The sequence below is a fragment of the Dendropsophus ebraccatus genome, chromosome 2 (assembly GCF_027789765.1).
Source record: "Dendropsophus ebraccatus isolate aDenEbr1 chromosome 2, aDenEbr1.pat, whole genome shotgun sequence".
Taxonomy (NCBI): Eukaryota; Metazoa; Chordata; class Amphibia; order Anura; family Hylidae; genus Dendropsophus; species Dendropsophus ebraccatus.
The window spans coordinates 131,930,162-131,950,247 of record NC_091455.1 but is presented as its reverse complement, the minus strand read 5'-3'; the positions used below and the strand labels follow the sequence as shown (position 1 = coordinate 131,950,247).

Genomic DNA, 20,086 nt, shown 5'->3' with positions numbered 1-20,086 from the left:
TGATCATGTCTTTATTAGTGGGCAAACAAAGAAAATCAGCAAGGGATCAAATACTTCTTGGACTCACTGTATATACATATATTGTAGAGGGCGGGGCGGGGCTCCTTTTAAAGTGAAAATATCACTTTATTTTACATTATTTTTATTTTAGCACATTATTATTAGGGCAGCTATCTTACCTGAGCTATTTTCAGGGGTGCTTGGGTGATTTTTTTTTAACTTTCAAATCAACTAGTTTCAGAAAGTCATACAGATTGTTAATTTATTTCTTTTTAAAAACTTAAGTCTTCCAGTATACAGTATTATATGCTGTATGCCCTGCAGGAAGTGGCGTTTTCTTATCAGTCTGACACAGTGCTGTCTGCTGCCACCTGTCTGTGACAGGAACTGTCCAGATCAGTAGCAAATTCCTATAGAAAACCTCTGCTGCTTTGACCAGTTCCTGTCATGGACAGAAGTGGCAACAGATAGCACTGTGTCAGACTGGAAAGAATAGACCACTTCCTGCAGAGCATACAGCAGCTAAGTACTGGAAGTAAATTACAAATCTATATAGATTTCTAACTCCAATTGATTTGAAAGAAATAAAATGCTGGAGTACCACTTTAACGGCAATTAGAGATATGCTTCACAGCTATTTGTCTGTAGGTACAATAGTCTGGTGCTGACCCTATTTATTTGTATGGGAGACATTCTCTGTGACCTTTGCAGATGTCATTTTACAGGTAGGAGAGACTGTGCTTTAAAGTAATACTGTCAATAATCTCATCTTCATACAGATATGACTGATATTACAGCTATATGGCACGAAGCTGACATGAGCATTATATCACAACTCTATGCTTAGCTGGGGATTGCTCGCCTCTTTTGTTAAAGGGGTAGTGCGGCGCTAAGAAATTATTCACAAAATAACACACATTACAAAGTTATACAACTTTGTAATGTATGTTATGTATGTGAATGGCCCCCTTACCGTGTTCCCCGCCCGTGGACCCGGAAGTGTAGTGCATTATACATACCTGATTCGTGTCGTCCCTGTCCGCCGTCTTCTGACAGTGATGTAATTTTCGGGAGGCCAGCCAACCCGTTCCTGCTGTCCCTCATGCCGGCCCCCCCTCTGCCGCATCATAACTGTGCTCGGGGAACACGGGGAAGGGGGCCACTCACATACATAACATACATTACAAAGTTGTATAACTTTGTAATGTGTGTTATTTTGTAAATAATTTCTTAGCGCCGCACTACCCCTTTAACTCCAATATACTTGGGAACAGGTGGGCAAAAGTGTGACCACCTTTCCATTGATTTCAATGAAAAAAAGAGGAAGTGGGGCTAATATACCTTTTATCCTGATTGGTTAGGGTTGTAAAGGAATCACACTTTCAGTGAATATGCCATTAACCCTTAGGGAACCCTGGCCATACCTGTACCGACGCGGTCCCGGGTGCGGCATGTGGCCCGGGACCGCAGCTGTTAGCGGGCACGGTCCGATCGCCGTGCCCGCTAATAAAGTAATCGGATGCAGCTGTCAAAGTTGACAGCTGCATCCGATTACTTGAATGCAGCAATCCCTAGTGTCTAGTGGGGTGGATCGCTCCTCCAGGACGAGCGATCCACACATCCTACTCCTGCCGGGCTCAGCGCCGTAATGGCGCTGATCCCGGCCCGGCACCCGATTGCTTCCCGCTGCAGCAGCCGGAAGCAATCAAAGTGCCTATCTCATTGATCTATCCTATATTAGTATACAGGATAGATCTCAATGAGAGATCAGAGTGCTTATACTAGAAGTCCCCCAGGGGGGCTTCTAGTATAAGTGTAAAAGTAAAAAAGAAAAGTGTTTCCATTAATAAAAAAAATGGCCCCTAATAAAAGTTTGAATCACCCCCCTTTTCCCATGTTATAAATAATAATAAATAAACATGTTTGTGATCGTCGCGTGCGTATTCGCCCAAACTATTAATTTATCATATTCCTGATCTCACACGGTAAATGGCGCAAGCGCCAAAAAAATCCCAAAGTGCAAATTTGTGCATTTTTGGTTGCATCAAATCCAGAAAAATTGTAATAAAAAGTGATCAAAAACTTGCATATGCGTAATAAAGGTACCGATAGAAAGAACCCATCATGGTGCAAAAAATTACACGCACACAGCCCCATAGACCAAAAGGATAAAAGCGCTATAAGCATGGGAATAGAGAGATTTTAAGGAAGATATATTTGTTAACAATGGTTTGAATTTTTTACAGGCCATCAGATACTGTACAATAAAAGTTATATATGTTACATATCGTTGTAATCGTAACAACTTGAGAAACATATATAACAAGTAAGTTTTACACCAGGGCGAGCGGAGTAAAAACGAAAGTCCCCAAAATGAAAGAAATGCGTTTTTTTTTTTCAATTTCACCACACATTGAATTTTTTTCTGGTTTCGCAGTGTACTTTATGAAAAAATTCAGCCTGTCATTGCAAAGTACAATTAGTGGCGCAAAAAACAAGGGCTCGTGTGGGTTTCTAGATGAAAAAATGCAAGTGCTATGGCCTTTTAAGCACAAGGAGGAAAAAACGAAAATGCAAAAATTTTAATTGGCCCGGTGCTCTAAGGGTTAATGATATTACAGAATAAATGTAACCTCACTATATAAACAAAGCTCTGGAATACTGTAACATCTCACACCAAAGCCTACAAGAAAAAAACATCACCATATATTTCCTATCTGTCTTATCTGGTGTACAGTTTCAGCCAAAATATTTAACTAATGCCTTCACTCCCTTGGAATTCTTGTGGAAATCCCCATGTATAATAAAAAAATATATGTTGGATAGGTTAAGTATAACTGACATTATGCAGCTCTCTTATTGAATTGAAGTATAGCTATTTGGTATCGCTACTCATTTCCAGAAATAAGAGATGAAAAAGTGGCAGACAAGATGGGGTGGGTGAGAGTGAAAAATGTTTGTACCTGATCACTGGAGGCAAACAGGACTTTTGTCTGGAATGTCAAAATCTGTCCGAGATGTGTTGGTGTGCAAACCCCAGTCCCAAATGGCATCTGGGGTAATCACTTAGGGGTTGCTCAATGTCAAGGATACTCAAAAAGTTTTTTGCTTCTACCATAACAGTTTTTTACTCAGCTAAAGATCCGGACTTTCTGGAGCAGAAAATTAGAGGACCTAAAGAGCTATTTATTTGAGAAGTCGCAAAATCAAATACAATTTTGGGGATTAAAATCTTATACGCAGGGTGGGAAACCTGGGAAATTTTTGGCCTCTATGATCAAACGAAACAACTCTCAAAAAACTGTCTTTGAATTAAGGAATGCATATGGCGAGATTGTTAGAGGGTCTGATGAGATCCTTAATATATTTAAAGAATACTATAAAGATTTGTATAGCTCAAGAGTGCATTTTGAACTTAGGGAATTAGAGGAATACCTGGACTGTTTGAAATTACCTGTGCTTCTGCCTGATCAGAGAAGTTAGATAGCCCAATAAGCATGGAAGAATTAGTACAAGTAATAAAAACAATGGCGGCGGAGAAGGCTCCGGGTCCTGATAGACTTCCCATAGAAATCTATAGACAGTATGAGCATGTAATGGTAGATCAGCTGTCACTGGTGTTGACAGATTCATAAGGGAGGGCCCAACTCCCCGACTCTATGTATGATGCTAACATTATATTGATTCCAAAAGAGGGGAAAGATCTGTTGTCCCCGGATTCGTATAGGCCGATTTCTCTGATCAACACTGACATAAAGATCTTGTCAAGGGTCCTTGCAAATAGGTTAAGTAAGGTAATAGATTCCCTAATTGATAGAGATCAGAGTGGGTTTATTCCCGGAAGGACAACGCAGGACAATATTTTGAGACTTCATGCTAATATCCAGGCTGCCCGGGGGGAGTCCCGCCACTCCATACTGTCATTGGATGCGGTGAAAGCGTTCGACAGTGTGGAGTGGCGGTACTTGTGGGCCCTCTTAGAAAAATGTGGTTTTGGGGAAGTTTTTTGAAGTGGTTGAGAATAATTTATTTGAAACCGAGGGCACGTATTAGTGTGAATGGAGACTATTCAGAGTATTTTAGACTGGAACGAGGCTCTAGACAGGGTTGTCCCCTCTCCCCCCTTCTTTTTGCTTTGGCAATCAAACCCTTGGCTAGGAAAATCAGAGCAAATGATAGAATTGTGGGGTTCGGGGAGCGGGGGAGAGGTGACAAAATTGCTCTGTATGCTGACGACTTGTTGTTGTTTTTGGCACATACAGAGACTGGATTGAATGAGGTAATGGGGGAGATACAGCGATTTGGAGCTTTCTCTGGACTGTGTATTAATTGGCAGAAGTCGGCTTTGATGAAGTTAGATCCTTGTCTGGAGATCAGCACAGAGGTACAGGTGATAAAGGAAGGAACAGCATTCAGGTATTTAGGTATACAGATATCTTCTAAACCCCCAAAATATGCCGAATTAAATATAATTCCTAAGTTAAATAAAATGAAAGATCAAGCGCGGGTATGGAATAGGATGCCGCTATCTAGGTCAGATAAAATAGGGTTAATTAAAATGATTTGGCTTCCCCAATTGTTATATGTCCTCTCCAACTCTCCAGTTTGGATTAACAAAAACATATTTAAAAAAGTGGAACGAGTATTAAATGAGCTTATCTGGAATCGGAAAAGAGTAAGGTTAAAGTTGGATATACTGACCCTTCCTGAGAAGGGTGGTGGGTTGGATGTACCTTATTTGTTTGGGTACTACTTAGCTTCATACTTGGCGTGGTTAAAAAAGTGGAAGATGGTGGATTCCCTGCAAAAGTGGGTCACAGAAAAGAGGGGAGTAACAGAGGATATTTTTGAGGTATTAGAGGGGGAATTAAAGACTGCATACTCAAAAAACAGCTTGAGAGGGTTAGTAGTGAGAGTGTGGAAGGAGGTGAGAAACTTAGCAAAGATTACAGGGGCAATGGAACACACTCCACTGCTGCGGAATAGTGATTTCCCAGAAGTAGGAAAACTTCAGGATTTGGGGTACTGGACTTCAAGGCGCCTGGTGAAAGTGTCCCAGTTTTGTAGGGAAGGTAGGATAAAAGAGTATGGGGAAATAAAGGAGTTAGTAGATAGTGACATTTGTCGACTGAGATACCAACAGATCAAAATGGCCATACAGGGGATTGAAAATAAGGAGAGATTGGTGGTTGAAAATTCTTGTTGGATCACGCAGTTATTGGAGATTAAAAGGACACGTAAAAGGTAAAATAGGGAAACTTTATAGAATTTTAGGACAGATGAAACAGGAAAATCTAGTAATTAGGTCACAAGTTAAGTGGGGACAGGTGATAAGAGCAAAGGACCACATATATTGGGAGGAGTTATACAAATTTAGTAATGAGTGTCTCACAGATAAAAAACATAAAATGGTACAGTTTTTTATTTTTCACAGGTTATATTATTGTCCAAAAGACTTTTTGAAATGGGGCAATAAAGAGAAAGGGAAATGTGGTAGGTGTTTAGCACAAGGAGCAGATTTGGAGCATTATTGGTGGGACTGTAAGGTACTTCAGGAGTTTTGGATTAGGGTTTTTGCCATCATGGATATAATATATGGAGTAATAGTAGTAAATAAGTACACGTGTGCACTATTAGGGGAAATGAAAGGGTTGCATTTAACAAGATTGCAAAGGGGGGTGATATATAAAATATTTTTTGCTGCACGATTGGTGGTCATTAGGAATTGGATATCCCCAAAAGCTCAGTCTATAGCAGAGTGGAAAGAAGTGGTCAGAAATATAATGAGATGTGAGGAAAGGAAAAACAAGAATAAAAGAGACTACGCCAGGTTGAAGGAGTATAATAATAAGTGGGTACAATATTGGAGCAACATAGGCAGTGTAAGTGCGCTTTTTTTTTTTCTTTGTCAGTTCTCTCTTCTCGCCAGGGGCAACTGGGGGGGGGGAGGTCTAGGGTTGGAGGGGATGGGTGGGTAATAAGGTTAGAATTGGTTATTATGATAGGATAAGGGAAGGTGGAAAAGGAGGATATGGGGGATGAAGAGGGTCAAATTGTACAAAGATTGAGATGTGAATGGGGGGGTATACTCCGGGATTGCTGGAGGGTGCCCAAGATTGTAAAATTGGGGCGGAGAGACTGCCAATCCCTGTCCATGCATAGAAGTAATGAATATTAATTAGGGTTTTATGGTGAAATGAAGGTTAAGTAGTAAAAGTAGGTTAGGTGGAGATATAGTAATAGATAATGGAAAGCAGGGTGCTGGTTGGGGCATTGTGGTCAGTGGCCTCTTAGGGTGAATGGGTTGAGCAATTGTGGTTAAGCAGGTCAATTGAAATAAAATGAAAATAGAGGTGGGCGCCCCACAGAATGAATGGTATAATCTGGCTGATGGTGGGAACTCTTGGCAGGGGTCCTCAGCTGCCAAAGAAGGGTGTAAGATTCGGGGCATCTGACTCTCAGCCCTTGTGGTTCATGAGGGTATGGGAGTTGGAATGCTCGGCAGTTTGAAGATTCGGCAGGTGGAGTGGATAAGGTCCCTAATATAGGGACATTCGCTGTACCAAGTCGGACTTCAGTGGAAGTGTGGAAGGGGCACCCACAAAAATAAGACCTTGACCGCTTAATTTGTTGGATGAATGTGGTTAGGGATTGTAAGGTGTTGGGGGCCACTGGGTGCACTGCTCCAGCTAGCACAATAGATAAATGGCCTGAGTCACTCCTCTTGAGAAGTGCTAGTAGGTAATATCAAAGATTGTTAAGAACTAATTCATTTTGTAGTGGTAGGCTTTGGATGCATAAGACGCGAAAAATAATCATGGACAAGGGAGAAGCAGTATCTTTTGCAAGGGGCTAAATTTTAGCGGGTCCAGTGTAAGCATCATTAGATGACCTAGAAGCATTCTCGGGGATACCCCCTCTTGAAATTTGGTATAAATGTAATCTTCCTGGATACACCCCTCTGTTTGGAATAATTCAAGAGTACTGTTCTTGATCCTACATGATTTTAAACATGAATTTTTTTTTTTTCTATTTAAAAAAATTACAAATAAAGGTTAATAAAAAAAAAAAAAAAAAAAAAAAAAAGATCTGGATTCTCTGTTTTGAGGAACATTGTTATCTGCCCTAGCAGGAGAGGGAAAAATGCATAGTCCAGGAGTAAGCCTGGGCTCTATTGACTACCATGACTGCTACAGAGAGAAGACAGTGACTGAGATTTGGACATATATTTGGATTGTGATACTTTGTATTTCCCTGGAAAAAGAAATATAACACGGTCCTCAGGGAGTTCTTTGGTACCTTAGGTCTGATTTGCCCATATTTACCATCCATGCTAGCTAGGAAAGAAAAAGGTGTTCTATCACATCTGCAGATACAGCTTAACAACGTCTTCTATATTTTTGACCATTAGAAATATTTCTAAATAAGGCATATTTAGGATCCCCATACTGTGAAAAAAAATGTGCTTATGTCAGCCATAATTTTTGCAAAAATTCTTAGACCAATAAAATTCTAGCTTGGACTTAAAGATGTCAAAGTTCTCACTTTGAAAGGTTGCAAACCTAACAAATCTTTGAGAGTCTACGTGGATAGATATATAACAGGCATCGTGAAGATCTAGAGATTTCCTGATATAGTGTATTTCACAAGATGATTTTGGTAGAGATTTTTCCATTTTGAGCCTCCAGTACTGGGTTAACAAATTACATTTCTTCAGGTTAATGATTTATGTCTGTTGATCAGAAATATTAGTGAATAAAAACCTGACCATTCTGGGAATTTGATATTTGAATGAATGAATTTGTCTATTTTGTTTTCCAAATTATGTCATGCCACATCTACCCCCATAAGGTAGGTGATAACTATCTGATTAGGTCAAACTTACAATGATCAGCTAGTTATACACTACCCTATGGACAGTGAATAACTTCATTGTGAGATAAACCCTTTAAAGCGACTCTGTACCCAAAATCTATCCCCACCAAACCACTTGTACCTTCGGATAGCTGCTTTTAATCAAAGATCTGTCCTGGAGTCCGTTCGGCAGGTGATGCAGTTATCGTCCTAAAAAACAACTTTTAAACTTGCAGCCCTGTGCCCAACGGGAGTATCTGTGCCCTAACTTTGCACCACCCCTCCGTCCCTCCTCCTCACCCTCTTCATCATGAGGAATGCCACTGGAACATTTTCTCCTTGTGAACATTGCACAGGTACCTTAACGATCCAGCCCATGTGCCGTCCTCACACAGCTGATGAATAGGGGACAATGTGCCTGGAGCATTCCTAATGATGAGAAGGGCGGAGAGGAGGGACAGAGAGGGTGTGTCAGCCTAGTGCATACACACTCCAAGCCCCGGCCGTTAGGCACAGGTTTTTTTTTACCACACACCTTTGAATTAAATCTCAAAATCTTAAAAACAGGTACAGATTTGCCCTGTGCATTTATCAGTACTGTTCAAATGCAAAAGTCACAAACTTTTGGACAAAACAATTAACACATTTCACTTCAAAGAATTCTTTACATTCTACAAATCTCATTTATTAATTTTTAATTTGGGCGGTACAGAAAATAAAGTTCATTAACTAAAACGTCACAATTACAGTACAAAGAAAGGCACATTTCAATACAATGTTCATAATAACATGTATTTATTTCAGCATTAAATTAGACCAAAACAATTGAATAGAAATTGTTTCATGAATGATGGTAGTGGATTGGGAATACACTATAACAGTAGCAATTCTAATCTTCAATCTGTTTTAGTTTAGCGTTAGAGATAAGCGAACCTCGAGCATGCTCGAGTCCATCCGAACCCAGAATTTCGGCATTTGATTAGCGGTGGCTGCTGAGTGGAGATTATGGATATAGTCATTGGCTGTATCCATGTTTTCCAGACCACCTTAGAGCTTTATCCAAGTTCAGCAGCCCCAGCTAATCAAATAACGAACATTCGGGTTTGGATCGACTCAAACCCGGTTCCCTTATCTCTATTTAGCGTTTATATTGAGATCAGAGTAAATAAATCTGATTAGTGATCAAAAAATGATCAATACAAGCTAACTTCCAAAAGTCAATTATATTTACTGTAAACAACTAGATTAAGTTGAGATTATTCTGAAATCCTTATTGGGATTATCCTGATTTTTTTTTCTTCTTGTTATTCTCAAAATTATTATAGGATTTAATTTCTGGTTTATGGTTTTCTATGTAAGGGGTATTCTGTTGTGTTCACCTGTTTCCATTACAGTTATAGACCCTAAAAAACAGCAACATGCCTGTTTGACTACATCTCTAGACATCTTGCCACTGGAGAATGTGAAGAACAGGCTGTTGTAGTGACCAGTAAAGGCATCAGCAGTTGAGTTTCAACTTAACTAGCATTTATCGCCTATCCGGTTGAATGCATTATGCTGGACTATCCTTTTTAGGGTGTGTTCACACGTACAGTATCTGCAACAGATTTGATGGCACAGATTTGAAGTTGCAGATTCAAAGCAAATCTGCTGCAGATCCTGTACATGTGAATCCACTCATAAAAAAAATCTGTCAGCCCCTCCCTGCCTTGACTCATTGATGTACAGGGCTCATCTTCCCGAACTGGGTTATGCATGTCAATCTATCATGCCAGGGAGGGGTAAGGGAGGGAGGAGGCTTCCAAGGTGTGGCTTGGCTTATCACTTATTTGACACCTGAACTTTGAGCATGGTATAAAACTAACAAATTAATTTTAAGGTGTTTCTGAACCAAAGTGTAAAATAGATTGCACATTCATAGACATGACATACACATGTCTATGGGTGTCTTATACAGAGGTCAGGGAGGGGAGTGGAATAATGCCTTCTTAAAAATAAAATGCTGTTTAATATTCTGTCCACCACCTGGCCCGGGTTAGGTGCTCTGAGCTCTCTATTTTAAGTTCCCTGGCCCTGCTTCTCTCTTATGATCCACAACACTAGTGTCCAATGACAAGGCACATAAGGGTACATAAGTAGAAAAGTCTGTTTTTCACTTGCTGTGGACACTGCCAGGAGACTAAATCATGTTTTCTTGGTCATGCAAGTTGCATGACTGAAAAAACAGGTATCATTGCACTTCCCTCCCCGACTCTTAGTAGAGTTGTCAGAAGTTTTGATGTCTCAGAACTGGTGACAGACTCTCTTTAACTAATGCTTGGAAACAATAGGTATGATTTTACATTTTTGACAACAACTTTGCTTGTTCCATCAATTCCATTCTTGCTATGGCTGAGAGATGAACTTCATCAGGACCATCAGCAATACGGAGAGTCCGGACAGCTGAGTACCTGCAAAGGAAATATAACAGTATATATTACAGTGAGTAGATAATACACAGAGTTCTCCAAATTCATCTATTTTGTTCACAAAGGAACAACATAAATCCTGTGTGAAGAATTACAGTACTTTTGTTCCCTACAAGGTCCACCTAACCAGAATCCTGCTCCACACTGATGAGGGGCAACACCCTGAAGCAGCTGTCAGTGGATGATACTTGGTCTTGTTTTTTTCCCTTGTCATTACATTGACTTATAGGGCCACTTAATATGGTGGTTTTGGTGGTTTCCATACAGTAGTCACCCCTTGGCTGGGTCCTTCCCGGAGGGATAACTGACTAGTCCTGTGTTTTGAAACTCTTAAATAAGGCCCCACGGGCTCTTCTTTTGCATATTCATGTTTCCCAGGGAGTAATGCACCTAGAATTTCACTGCATTAAGCTCTTTGACCGGCAGCTGGCAGTGTTAGCATTTGGCTGGTCTCCCTGAGATCAGCGATCTGTTTCTCTTATTTAATAATAATAATAATAATAATAATAATAATAATAATAATCAGCAGCGATCTGTTTCTCTTATATAATAATAATACTTTTATTATTATAATATATATAATATTATATATATATATATATATATATATATATATATAATTATTATTATAATTATAATATATATATATATATATATATATATATATATAATAAAAAATTATAATATTATTCGAAGCCTTATGTGCACCTATGTACCTCCATGGTTTAAGACTACAGAGAAACCCTGTGTAGCCTCTGTTTACTTGAATTAATTAAAAGTAGGGAACAGACTGCAGGACTAGACTACAGAGCTTGATTAAAATCTGAAACCAACACATACATCAAGGGTGCCTTCACACCTACAGTATCGCAGCAGAAAAATCCGCTGCGGATCCGCAGCAGATTTAACTAAATGAATGAACACAGCATTAAATACGCACTGTCAAATCCGCTGTGGATTTGTAAGTGCGGATTTGATGCTGTGTTCATTCATTTTGTTAAATCTGCTGCAGATCCGCAGTGGATTTTCTGCTGCGATACGGTATGTGTGAAGGCACCCAAAGCTATAGTCACAAAAAGGTAGGATATGTTTTAATCAATTTGCAAAACTTATTATTTTCTTAAGTTGCATCAAAGCAAAAGGTTGCAAAAGTGTACATAGATAATATGGGACCTTTCACACGAGTTGACCATTGGGCAAATGGTTCCTAGAAAGGCTGATTGTGGACAATTGGCCCATGTAAATGGACCAGTGATCAGCCAATGCCCGTATATAAGCTGATAATATTGGAAATACTGATCTTGGTATACATCAGCACCATGGATAAACAGTAGACCTGGTACGAAAACAGTAGGTACTTTTCAGGTACTTGTTAGTTGCTGTTTTACCGCAGCTGCGTGGGTTGCTTGGGAAAAAGTGCCAACTAAGGCTCTGCTGCCTAAGGACACACTGATACCTGAAGCTGGCCATGGCTTAACATTACATGAGTATACATTTCAATAAACAATGTACAGAAGTCTTCACACTATGCACACATAACGGCTACGATTCCAGCCAGGTACAATACAGTATTGTTGTAGGCGGTGATTTGACTACAAAAAATATTATAAATATTTATAATTAATAATAATTATAAAATATACAGTCATTCATAGTGCTTCAAAACAATTAATTACATTACAAGCATTTATTGCTTTTAGATGAAGATATTTAGGTTATTACTGGCATGAGCTCTGGCTTGTGGACTGTAACAATAGTTATATCTTAGCTTATAAACTGCAGCGCTTTCTGTTACAGTTTTCTACAGGTAGGCTCCTTTATAAAACAGACATGTCATTCATATTTTGAGTACACATGTACCAAAGTATGCAGTATTTCCACCTTTAGGCTCGATTCACACGTTGTAAGAGTGCGGCTGTATTTGCGGCTGTAATTGTGCGGCGGTATTTTTGGTGGTTCGTGTGTATGCTTGGAAGTATAGGATATGCGGCTGCACAGTGCACACTATGTATGAATCTACGGCCCTATCGTAAACGGACCCGTAAAAAATGAACAAGACCATTGTTTGCGGCTGAATATGCGGTCCGTACGGAGTACTTCAAAAATAGCCGGCAATGATGCCGAATGCCGATGCCTCTAATAGTTAATATATTAAATTAATAAAACACATTTTCTTTGTAATCAAGACACTTTCGTTGATCAATAATTTATTTCTAACGAATCCATCATTTTGCAATTAAATATACTGTTAAAAAAAATAGATATATAAATAAATGTATATTTATCTATATATTTATTTTTTGACAGTATATTGAATTGCACAATGATGGATTCGTTAGAAATAAATTATTGACCAACGAAACTGTATTTATTTCAACGAAAATGTGTTTTTTTAATTAAATATTAATTAGTACAGGAAGCTCTATAAGCCGGTAATTCATATGCCGGCAATAGAGCATTCTGTACTAATCATCACTTAACTTTAATGAAAACATCAAATGTTTCTTCTAATTATGTTATGACAATAGCATTATTAGAAGAAACATTTAGAATTATATGTGCGCTCAGCTGATTGGCTGATCGGCTGAGCGCACATATAATTAGCGGGTCCGCAGCACAGTGACTTCATTGTGCTGCGGACCAGCGAAGAGACAACATCGGGGTGAGTATAGAGCTCTCCCCACCCCCTCCCCAGCACTGCACCCCTCCCAGCAAGGAAGGGGGGTCACTTAACCCCTTCCTTGCTGGGATGGGTGCAGTCTGACATCAGTCTGGCCCCCAGGGGGTTAAGGGGGATGCAATACATCCTCCCTTAACCCCTTGGGGGCCAGACTGTAAGCAGCGATCTGTAAAGATGCTGCATACTGTAAGGTGCACAACACCGCTCACAATGATGGGTGTTGTGCTCCTGTTTGTGTGTTTTTGTGTGTTTCTCCCTTTTTGTTTTTCAGATATCGGTATCCTGGGGATTACGTCGGATTCCATGGACTACGTCGATGACCAGCGTTTTTTTAATGTTTTTTTTAATAAAATGGTCAATGAGGGGTGTGGGGGTGTTTTTATTTGAATAAAAAAATTTGTAAACTTGTGTCTTGTCTTTATTTCTTTACTTTATAGACTTAGTAGTGGAAGCCGTCTAATAGACGGAATCCATTACTAAGTCGGGGCCTAGTGTTAGCCGGTATAAAATGGCTAACACTAACCCCCTATTATTACCCCAGTACCCAATGCCACCAGGGGTACTGGGAAGAGCCAAGTGCCAGTGGTCCTGGAGCGTCAAAATTGGCGCTCCTGGACCGGGCGGCAGCAGGCTGGTAATATTTAGGCTGGGGAGGGCCTAAACCAATGGCTCTTCCCACCCTGGTGTTACCAGGCTGCTGTCGTTTGGTTTTTAACCCGGCTGGTTATAAAAATAGGGGGGACCCTATGCGTTTTTTTTTTATTATTTATTTATTTAAAAAAAAAAACCAAAGGGTCCCCCCTATTTTTATAACCAGCCGGGTTAAAAACCAAACGACAGCAGCCTGGTAACACCAGGGTAGGAAGAGCCATTGGTTTAGGCCCTCCCCAGCCTAAATCTTACCAGCCTGCTGCCGCCCGGTCCAGGAGCGCCAATTTTGACGCTCCAGGACCACTGGCACCCGGCTCTTCCCAGTACCCCTGGTGGCATTGGGTACTGGGGTAATAATAGGGGGTTAGTGTTAGCCATTTTATACCGGCTAACACTAGGCCCCGACTTAGTAATGGATTCCGTCTATTAGACGGCTTCCACTACTAAGTCTATAAAGTAAAGAAATAAAGACAAGACACAAGTTTACAAATTTTTTTATTCAAATAAAAACACCCCCACACCCCTCATTGACCATTTTATTAAAAAAAAACATTAAAAAAACGCTGGTCATCGACGTAGTCCATGGAATCCGACGTAATCCCCAGGATACCGATATCTGAAAAACAAAAAGGGAGAAACACACAAAAAACACACAAACAGGAGCACAACACCCATCATTGTGAGCGGTGTTGTGCTCCTTACAGTATGCAGCATCTTTACAGATCGCTGCTTACAGTCTGGCCCCCAAGGGGTTAAGGGAGGATGTATTGCATCCCCCTTAACCCCCTGGGGGCCAGACTGATGTCAGACTGCACCCATCCCAGCAAGGAAGGGGTTAAGTGACCCCCCTTCCTTGCTGGGAGGGGTGCAGTGCTGGGGAGGGGGTGGGGAGAGCTCTATACTCTCCCCGATGTTGTCTCTTCGCTGGTCCGCAGCACAATGAAGTCACTGTACTGCGGACCGGCTTATTATATGTGCGCTCAGCCGATCAGCCAATCAGCTGAGCGCACATATAATTCTAAATGTTTCTTCTAATAATGCTATTGTCATAACATAATTAGAAGAAACATTTGATGTTTTCATTAAAGTTAAGTGATGATTAGTACAGAATGCTCTATTGCCGGCATATGAATTACCGGCTTATGGAGTTTCCTGTACTAATTAATATTTAATTAAGAAAACACATTTTCGTTTAAATAAATTCAGTTTCGTTGGTCAATAATTTAATTCTAACGAATCCATCATTGTGCAATTAAATATACTGTCAAAAAATAAATATATATATAAATATACATTTATTTATATATATATTTATTTTAACAGTATATTTAATTGCAAAATGATGGAATCGTTTACATTTAATTATTGAACAATAAAAGGGACTTTATTAGACAGAAAATGTGTTTTATTAATTCTATATATTAACCATGAGAGACATCGGCTATAGTGCAGAGGATCGCAAACCCCGGTAATAGCGATTCATGTAAACTGTGTTCCCTGCTTTCCCAGATGCATCCAGAGGTGTTTCCATCACTTTCTTAACATTTTATTTGTTATTTTTAGTTGAACCAGATTTCCAAGTAAATGACCGTATGTTTTGAGCCGCATGTCTATTTTTTCCCACGGCCGGAGTTTCACCCGCACATTTACAGCCGCATAAAAAATACAGCCGCACAGTTACAGCGTGTGAATCCAGCCTTAAGATAGACAAGCACTTACATGAAAGCCAGTGGAAAATCCTGAGACACCCCAGCGCCACCAAATACTTGAATCGCCCGATCAGCTACTTGGCATGCCATTCTAGGTGCCACAACTTTAATCATTGCAATCTACAAGGGGCAAAAGACCAACTTTATATGCACCACAAACTATAATATATAAAGACACAATAAGATGTTTAGCATGCCTTGGTGTTTCCATGGTCTGTTATGACATATATACTGTATATGTACACAACCATTCAAAGGTTTGGGGTCACATTGAAATGTCCTTATTTTTGAAGGAAAAGCACTGTACTTTTCAATGAAGATAGCTTTAAACTAGTCCTAACTTTAAACAAATACACTCTATACATTGCTAATGTGGTAAATGACTATTCTGGCTGCAAATGTCTGTTTTTTGGTGCAATATCTACATAGGTGTATAGAGGCCCATTTCCAGCAACTATCACTCCAGTGTTCTAATGGTACCATGTGTTTGCTCATTGGCTCAGAAGGCTAATTGATGATTAGAAAACCCTTGTGCAATCATGTTCACACATCTGAAAACCGTCTAGCTCATTACAGAAGCTACAAAACTGACCTTCCTTTGAGCAGACTGTGTTTCTGGAGCATAATTGTGGGGTCAATTAAACGCTCAAAATGGCCAGAAAAAAGAGAACTTTCATCTGAAACTCGACAGTCTATTCTTGGTATTAGAAATGACGGCTATTCCATGCGAGAAATTGCTAAGAAATTGAAGATTTCCTACAACGGTGTGTACTACTCTCTTCAGAGGACAGCACAAACAGGCTCTAACCAGAGTAGAAAAAGAAGTGGGAGGCCGCGTTGCACAACTAAGCAAGAAGATAAGCACATTAGAGTCTCTAGTTTGAGAAACAGACGCCTCACAGATCCCCAACTGGCATCTTCATTAAATAGTACCCGCAAAACACCAGTGTCAACATCTACAGTGAAGAGGCAGCTGCGGGATTTTGGGCTTCAGGGCAGAGTGGCAAAGAAAAAGCCATATCTGAGACTGGCAAATAAAAGAAAAAGATTAAGATGGTCAAAAGAACACAGACATTGGACAGAGGAAGACTGGAAAAAAGTGTTGTGGACGGATGAATCCAAGTTTGAGGTGTTTGGATCACAAAGAAGAACGTTTGTGAGACGCAGAACAAATGAAAAGATGCTGGAAGAATGCCTGATGCCATCTGTTAAGCATGGTGGAGGTAATGTGATGGTCTGGGGTTGCTTTGGTGCTGGTAAGGTGGGAAATTTGTACAGGGTAAAAAGGATTCTAAATAAGGAAGGCTATCACTCAATTTTGCAATGCCACGCCATACCCAGTGGACAGCACTTGATTGGAGTAAATTTCATCCTACAACAGGACAATGACCCTAAACACATCTCCAAATTGTGCAATAACTATTTACAGCAGAAACAGGCAGCTGGTATTCTATCGGTAATGGAGTGGCCAGCGCAGTCACCAGATCTGAACCCCATTGAGCTGTTGTGGGAGCAGCTTGACCGTATGGTACACCAGAAGTGCCCATCCAACCAATCCAACTTGTGGGAGCTGCTTCTAGAAGCGTGGGGTGCAATTTCTCCAGCTTACCTCAACAGATTAATAGCTAGAATGCCAAAGGTGTGCAATGCTGTAATTGCTGCAAAAGGAGGATTCTTTGACGAAAGCAAAGTTTGATGTAAAAACAATGTTATTTCGAATACAAATCATTATTTCTAACCTTGTCAATGTCTTGACTCTATTTTCTATTCATTTCACAATGTATGGTGGTGAAGAAGTGTGACTTTTCATGGTAAACACAAAATTGTTTGGGTGACCCCAAACTTTTGAACGGTAGTGTATATTTTTTATTTGTAAGTAAGGATGTTTTTTGTGTATATATTAAACAGTTAACTGCCTTAAGTTTCAAGATATGAGAATTTTTGAGGTCTAAAGATTAACAGCCATAATTTGTCCAATGGAATGGTAACAATACCAATATCTGGGACACATGGTTACAGAGTTAAATATATCCTGTACCTCCTTCCGAGCTCTTGCACTTCCAACTGTGTCTATGGCTTTCGCTGCTCTCAGAGTGAGCAATCTGGCTTGTTCAATTGCAATGCGACTCTCTGCTATCCAGTGTGCAACCACTTCCTGAATAAAGAAAAACACCACAAATCTTTATATACGTGAATGGCCATCCTGTAAACCACTTTGCAAAGATCAACATGAGTATATGACTGGAAATGACTGGAAGGAAAACATGATTCTTTTTACAGGAAATTAAAGCTTAAGACGTCTAACTCCACATGGTTTATCATGTCATGCCATCTGTTTACCATTATCTGTTATTTAAAAATGCCATTTCTCTCTGAAAGAGTTTTCTATAGGTGTATTGCATATTGCATAGAATTTACCCCACGACATACAGTAGTTATGTTAGTTCTAACAAACAAAGGACATTTTGGAGTCCTACACTTCTGACCCAGATATGGAAGACTTGACTGTGTACTTACAAAATTACAACAATATATAATGTACCAAAGAAAAAAGATGCAGCGCTCAGAGTAGACACCAAGACACAATGAAGTATCAATCAATCACCAAATTGTTGTAGGCAAACTCACTTTACCATGGGGGAGAGGCCAACCGTCCGAGCCAAACCTCCTCCAGGACGCTTATCAGTATTGTGGATCAGAAGAATTGCATGGGCTTCCGATTCCAAAGATATAATTTATTCAGCAGAAATATGGGCAACGCGTTTCGGTGGATAGATTGCCACCTTTATCAAGCCAAAAGAACATAGCAGAAGATACAACATTTATACAGTACATACACTTACATTCCCGATTGGTGTCCATGCGGATCTCGCGCCGGACCGGAAGTGACGAATCACCAGCGCCTCCGGCCGGTGAGACCGGAAGTCGCCTGCGTTCCACTAGTGTGAAGTGAATTTACACATATAGAGTCCATCAAATTGGAATACAGACCATATGTATAATAGTACAATATTGTTTAATTTTATTTTATAAAATATGTTTATATTGCGTTCGCCGCGGCCGGGGATATTCCCGGAGGCGGTGGAACGCATGAATGGAACGCAACTTACCCTGCATCTTCGGCAGCAGCCGGAGATGCTTCCGGAGGCGGTGGAACGCAATGGTGGAACGAAGGCGACTTCCGGTCTCACCGGCTGGAGGCGCTGGCGATTCGTCACTTCCGGTCCGGCGCGAGATCCGCATGGACACCAATCGGGAATGTAAGTGTATGTACTGTATAAATGTTGTATGTTCTGCTATGTTCTTTTGGCTTGATAAAGGTGGCAATCTATCCACCGAAACGCGTTGCCCATATTTCTGCTGAATAAATTATATCTTTGGAATCGGGAGCCCATGCAATTCTTCTGATCCACAATACTGATAAGCGTCCTGGAGGGGGTTTGGCTCGGACGGCTGGCCTCTCCCCCATGGTGAAGTGAGTTTGCCTACACCAATTTGGTGATTGATTGATACTTCATTGTGTCTTGGTGTCTACTCTGAGCGCTGCATCTTTTTTCTTTGGTACATTATATATATTTAATACCGGTGTGGATCCTCCCTCTCGGGCTTTGCTGAGCGCTCTCCATGTGGATGTTCCGGGGGAACAGAGTTTGAGGCCTTTGTGTATATCTATGTCTGCTTGGATTTTGGTGTAGGGGGGAAGGGATAAATTCCCATACCCACATACACCGGGTGAGTTGTTTTATGTATACATTTATCTAGATGAGCGCTGTCCCTACCTTTTGGATAAAATTACAACAATGACATTCTCCTTACATGATGGTACAGTTTTTTTCCAAATGTCGTTCTCTGTGCAGCTCTGGCACACATAAGCTGAAGAGCACTCTCAGCTGCCCCTATAGTCCTCATGCAGTGATGTATACGGCCAGGGCCAAGGCGACCCTGGGCAATCTCAAAACCTCTGCCCTCTCCTGAAAAGGAAAAAAAAATACAATATAAATAAATAAATACAAATAAAAAATAAACAAATAATGGTATACATTTTTATGCTGCCTGTACATTAGGTACTTTAGAAAGATCACACAGAACAGAGCACTATAATATTAAAAATGTCATAAACCTATAAAACCCATTATAGGGGTAATCCCGTCTAAGGAAGTTATCCCCTATCCACAGGATAATGAATAACAGCCTGATCATAGGGGTCTAATTGCAGAGATATCACTTATCACAAGAACTGGGACAATATTGCATACAGAATAATCGTGCAGTCATTACTTTGTTCACTCTCTATGAGACTGCTAAACACTGCCAAAGCACTGAACTCGGCAATGTTCAACTGCTGTGAATAGGGGATAACTTCCTTAAATGGAGAAAAACCCTTATACCCTTTCTGCACCGGGCTAATTTTCGTTTTTGCGTTTTCATTTTTTTCTCCTTGCAGTTGGAGATTTTGAGTCATACTAAGAGCAGATGATGGGGGGAGTAGCAGTGTCTATCTGTCCCACTGCACCAAGCAGGGAGGGAGGGAGGAGGTATATAGGTGCACCTACCTCTCTCCCTCCCTGCTTGGTGCCCTCCATTTATTCTCTACACATAGTCTATCAATAAAGTGTAATTTACATTACATTGCACATTACATCTCCCATAGACTTCAATACAGTCCATAGGCTTCTACATATGCTGTGCCCCCTGATGGACACTCCATAGGAATTACACTTGAT

General features: G+C 40.3%; 1 protein-coding gene across 1 annotated transcript in view; it reads right to left on the bottom strand.

The window, feature by feature from the left end:
• Nucleotides 1–8,526: 8,526 nt before the first annotated feature.
• Nucleotides 8,527–20,086, bottom strand: part of ACAD11 (acyl-CoA dehydrogenase family member 11) — a 97,594-nt gene continuing 86,034 nt past the window's right edge. Inside the window, exons 17-20 of the mRNA XM_069958350.1 lie at nucleotides 19,179–19,333; nucleotides 17,401–17,517; nucleotides 15,373–15,482; nucleotides 8,527–10,304 (exon numbers count right to left, since the gene is read on the bottom strand). Coding sequence (XP_069814451.1) covers nucleotides 10,193–10,304; nucleotides 15,373–15,482; nucleotides 17,401–17,517; nucleotides 19,179–19,333 — 494 coding nt within the window. The 3' untranslated portion in view covers nucleotides 8,527–10,192. The remainder of the gene's footprint in view (nucleotides 10,305–15,372; nucleotides 15,483–17,400; nucleotides 17,518–19,178; nucleotides 19,334–20,086) is intronic.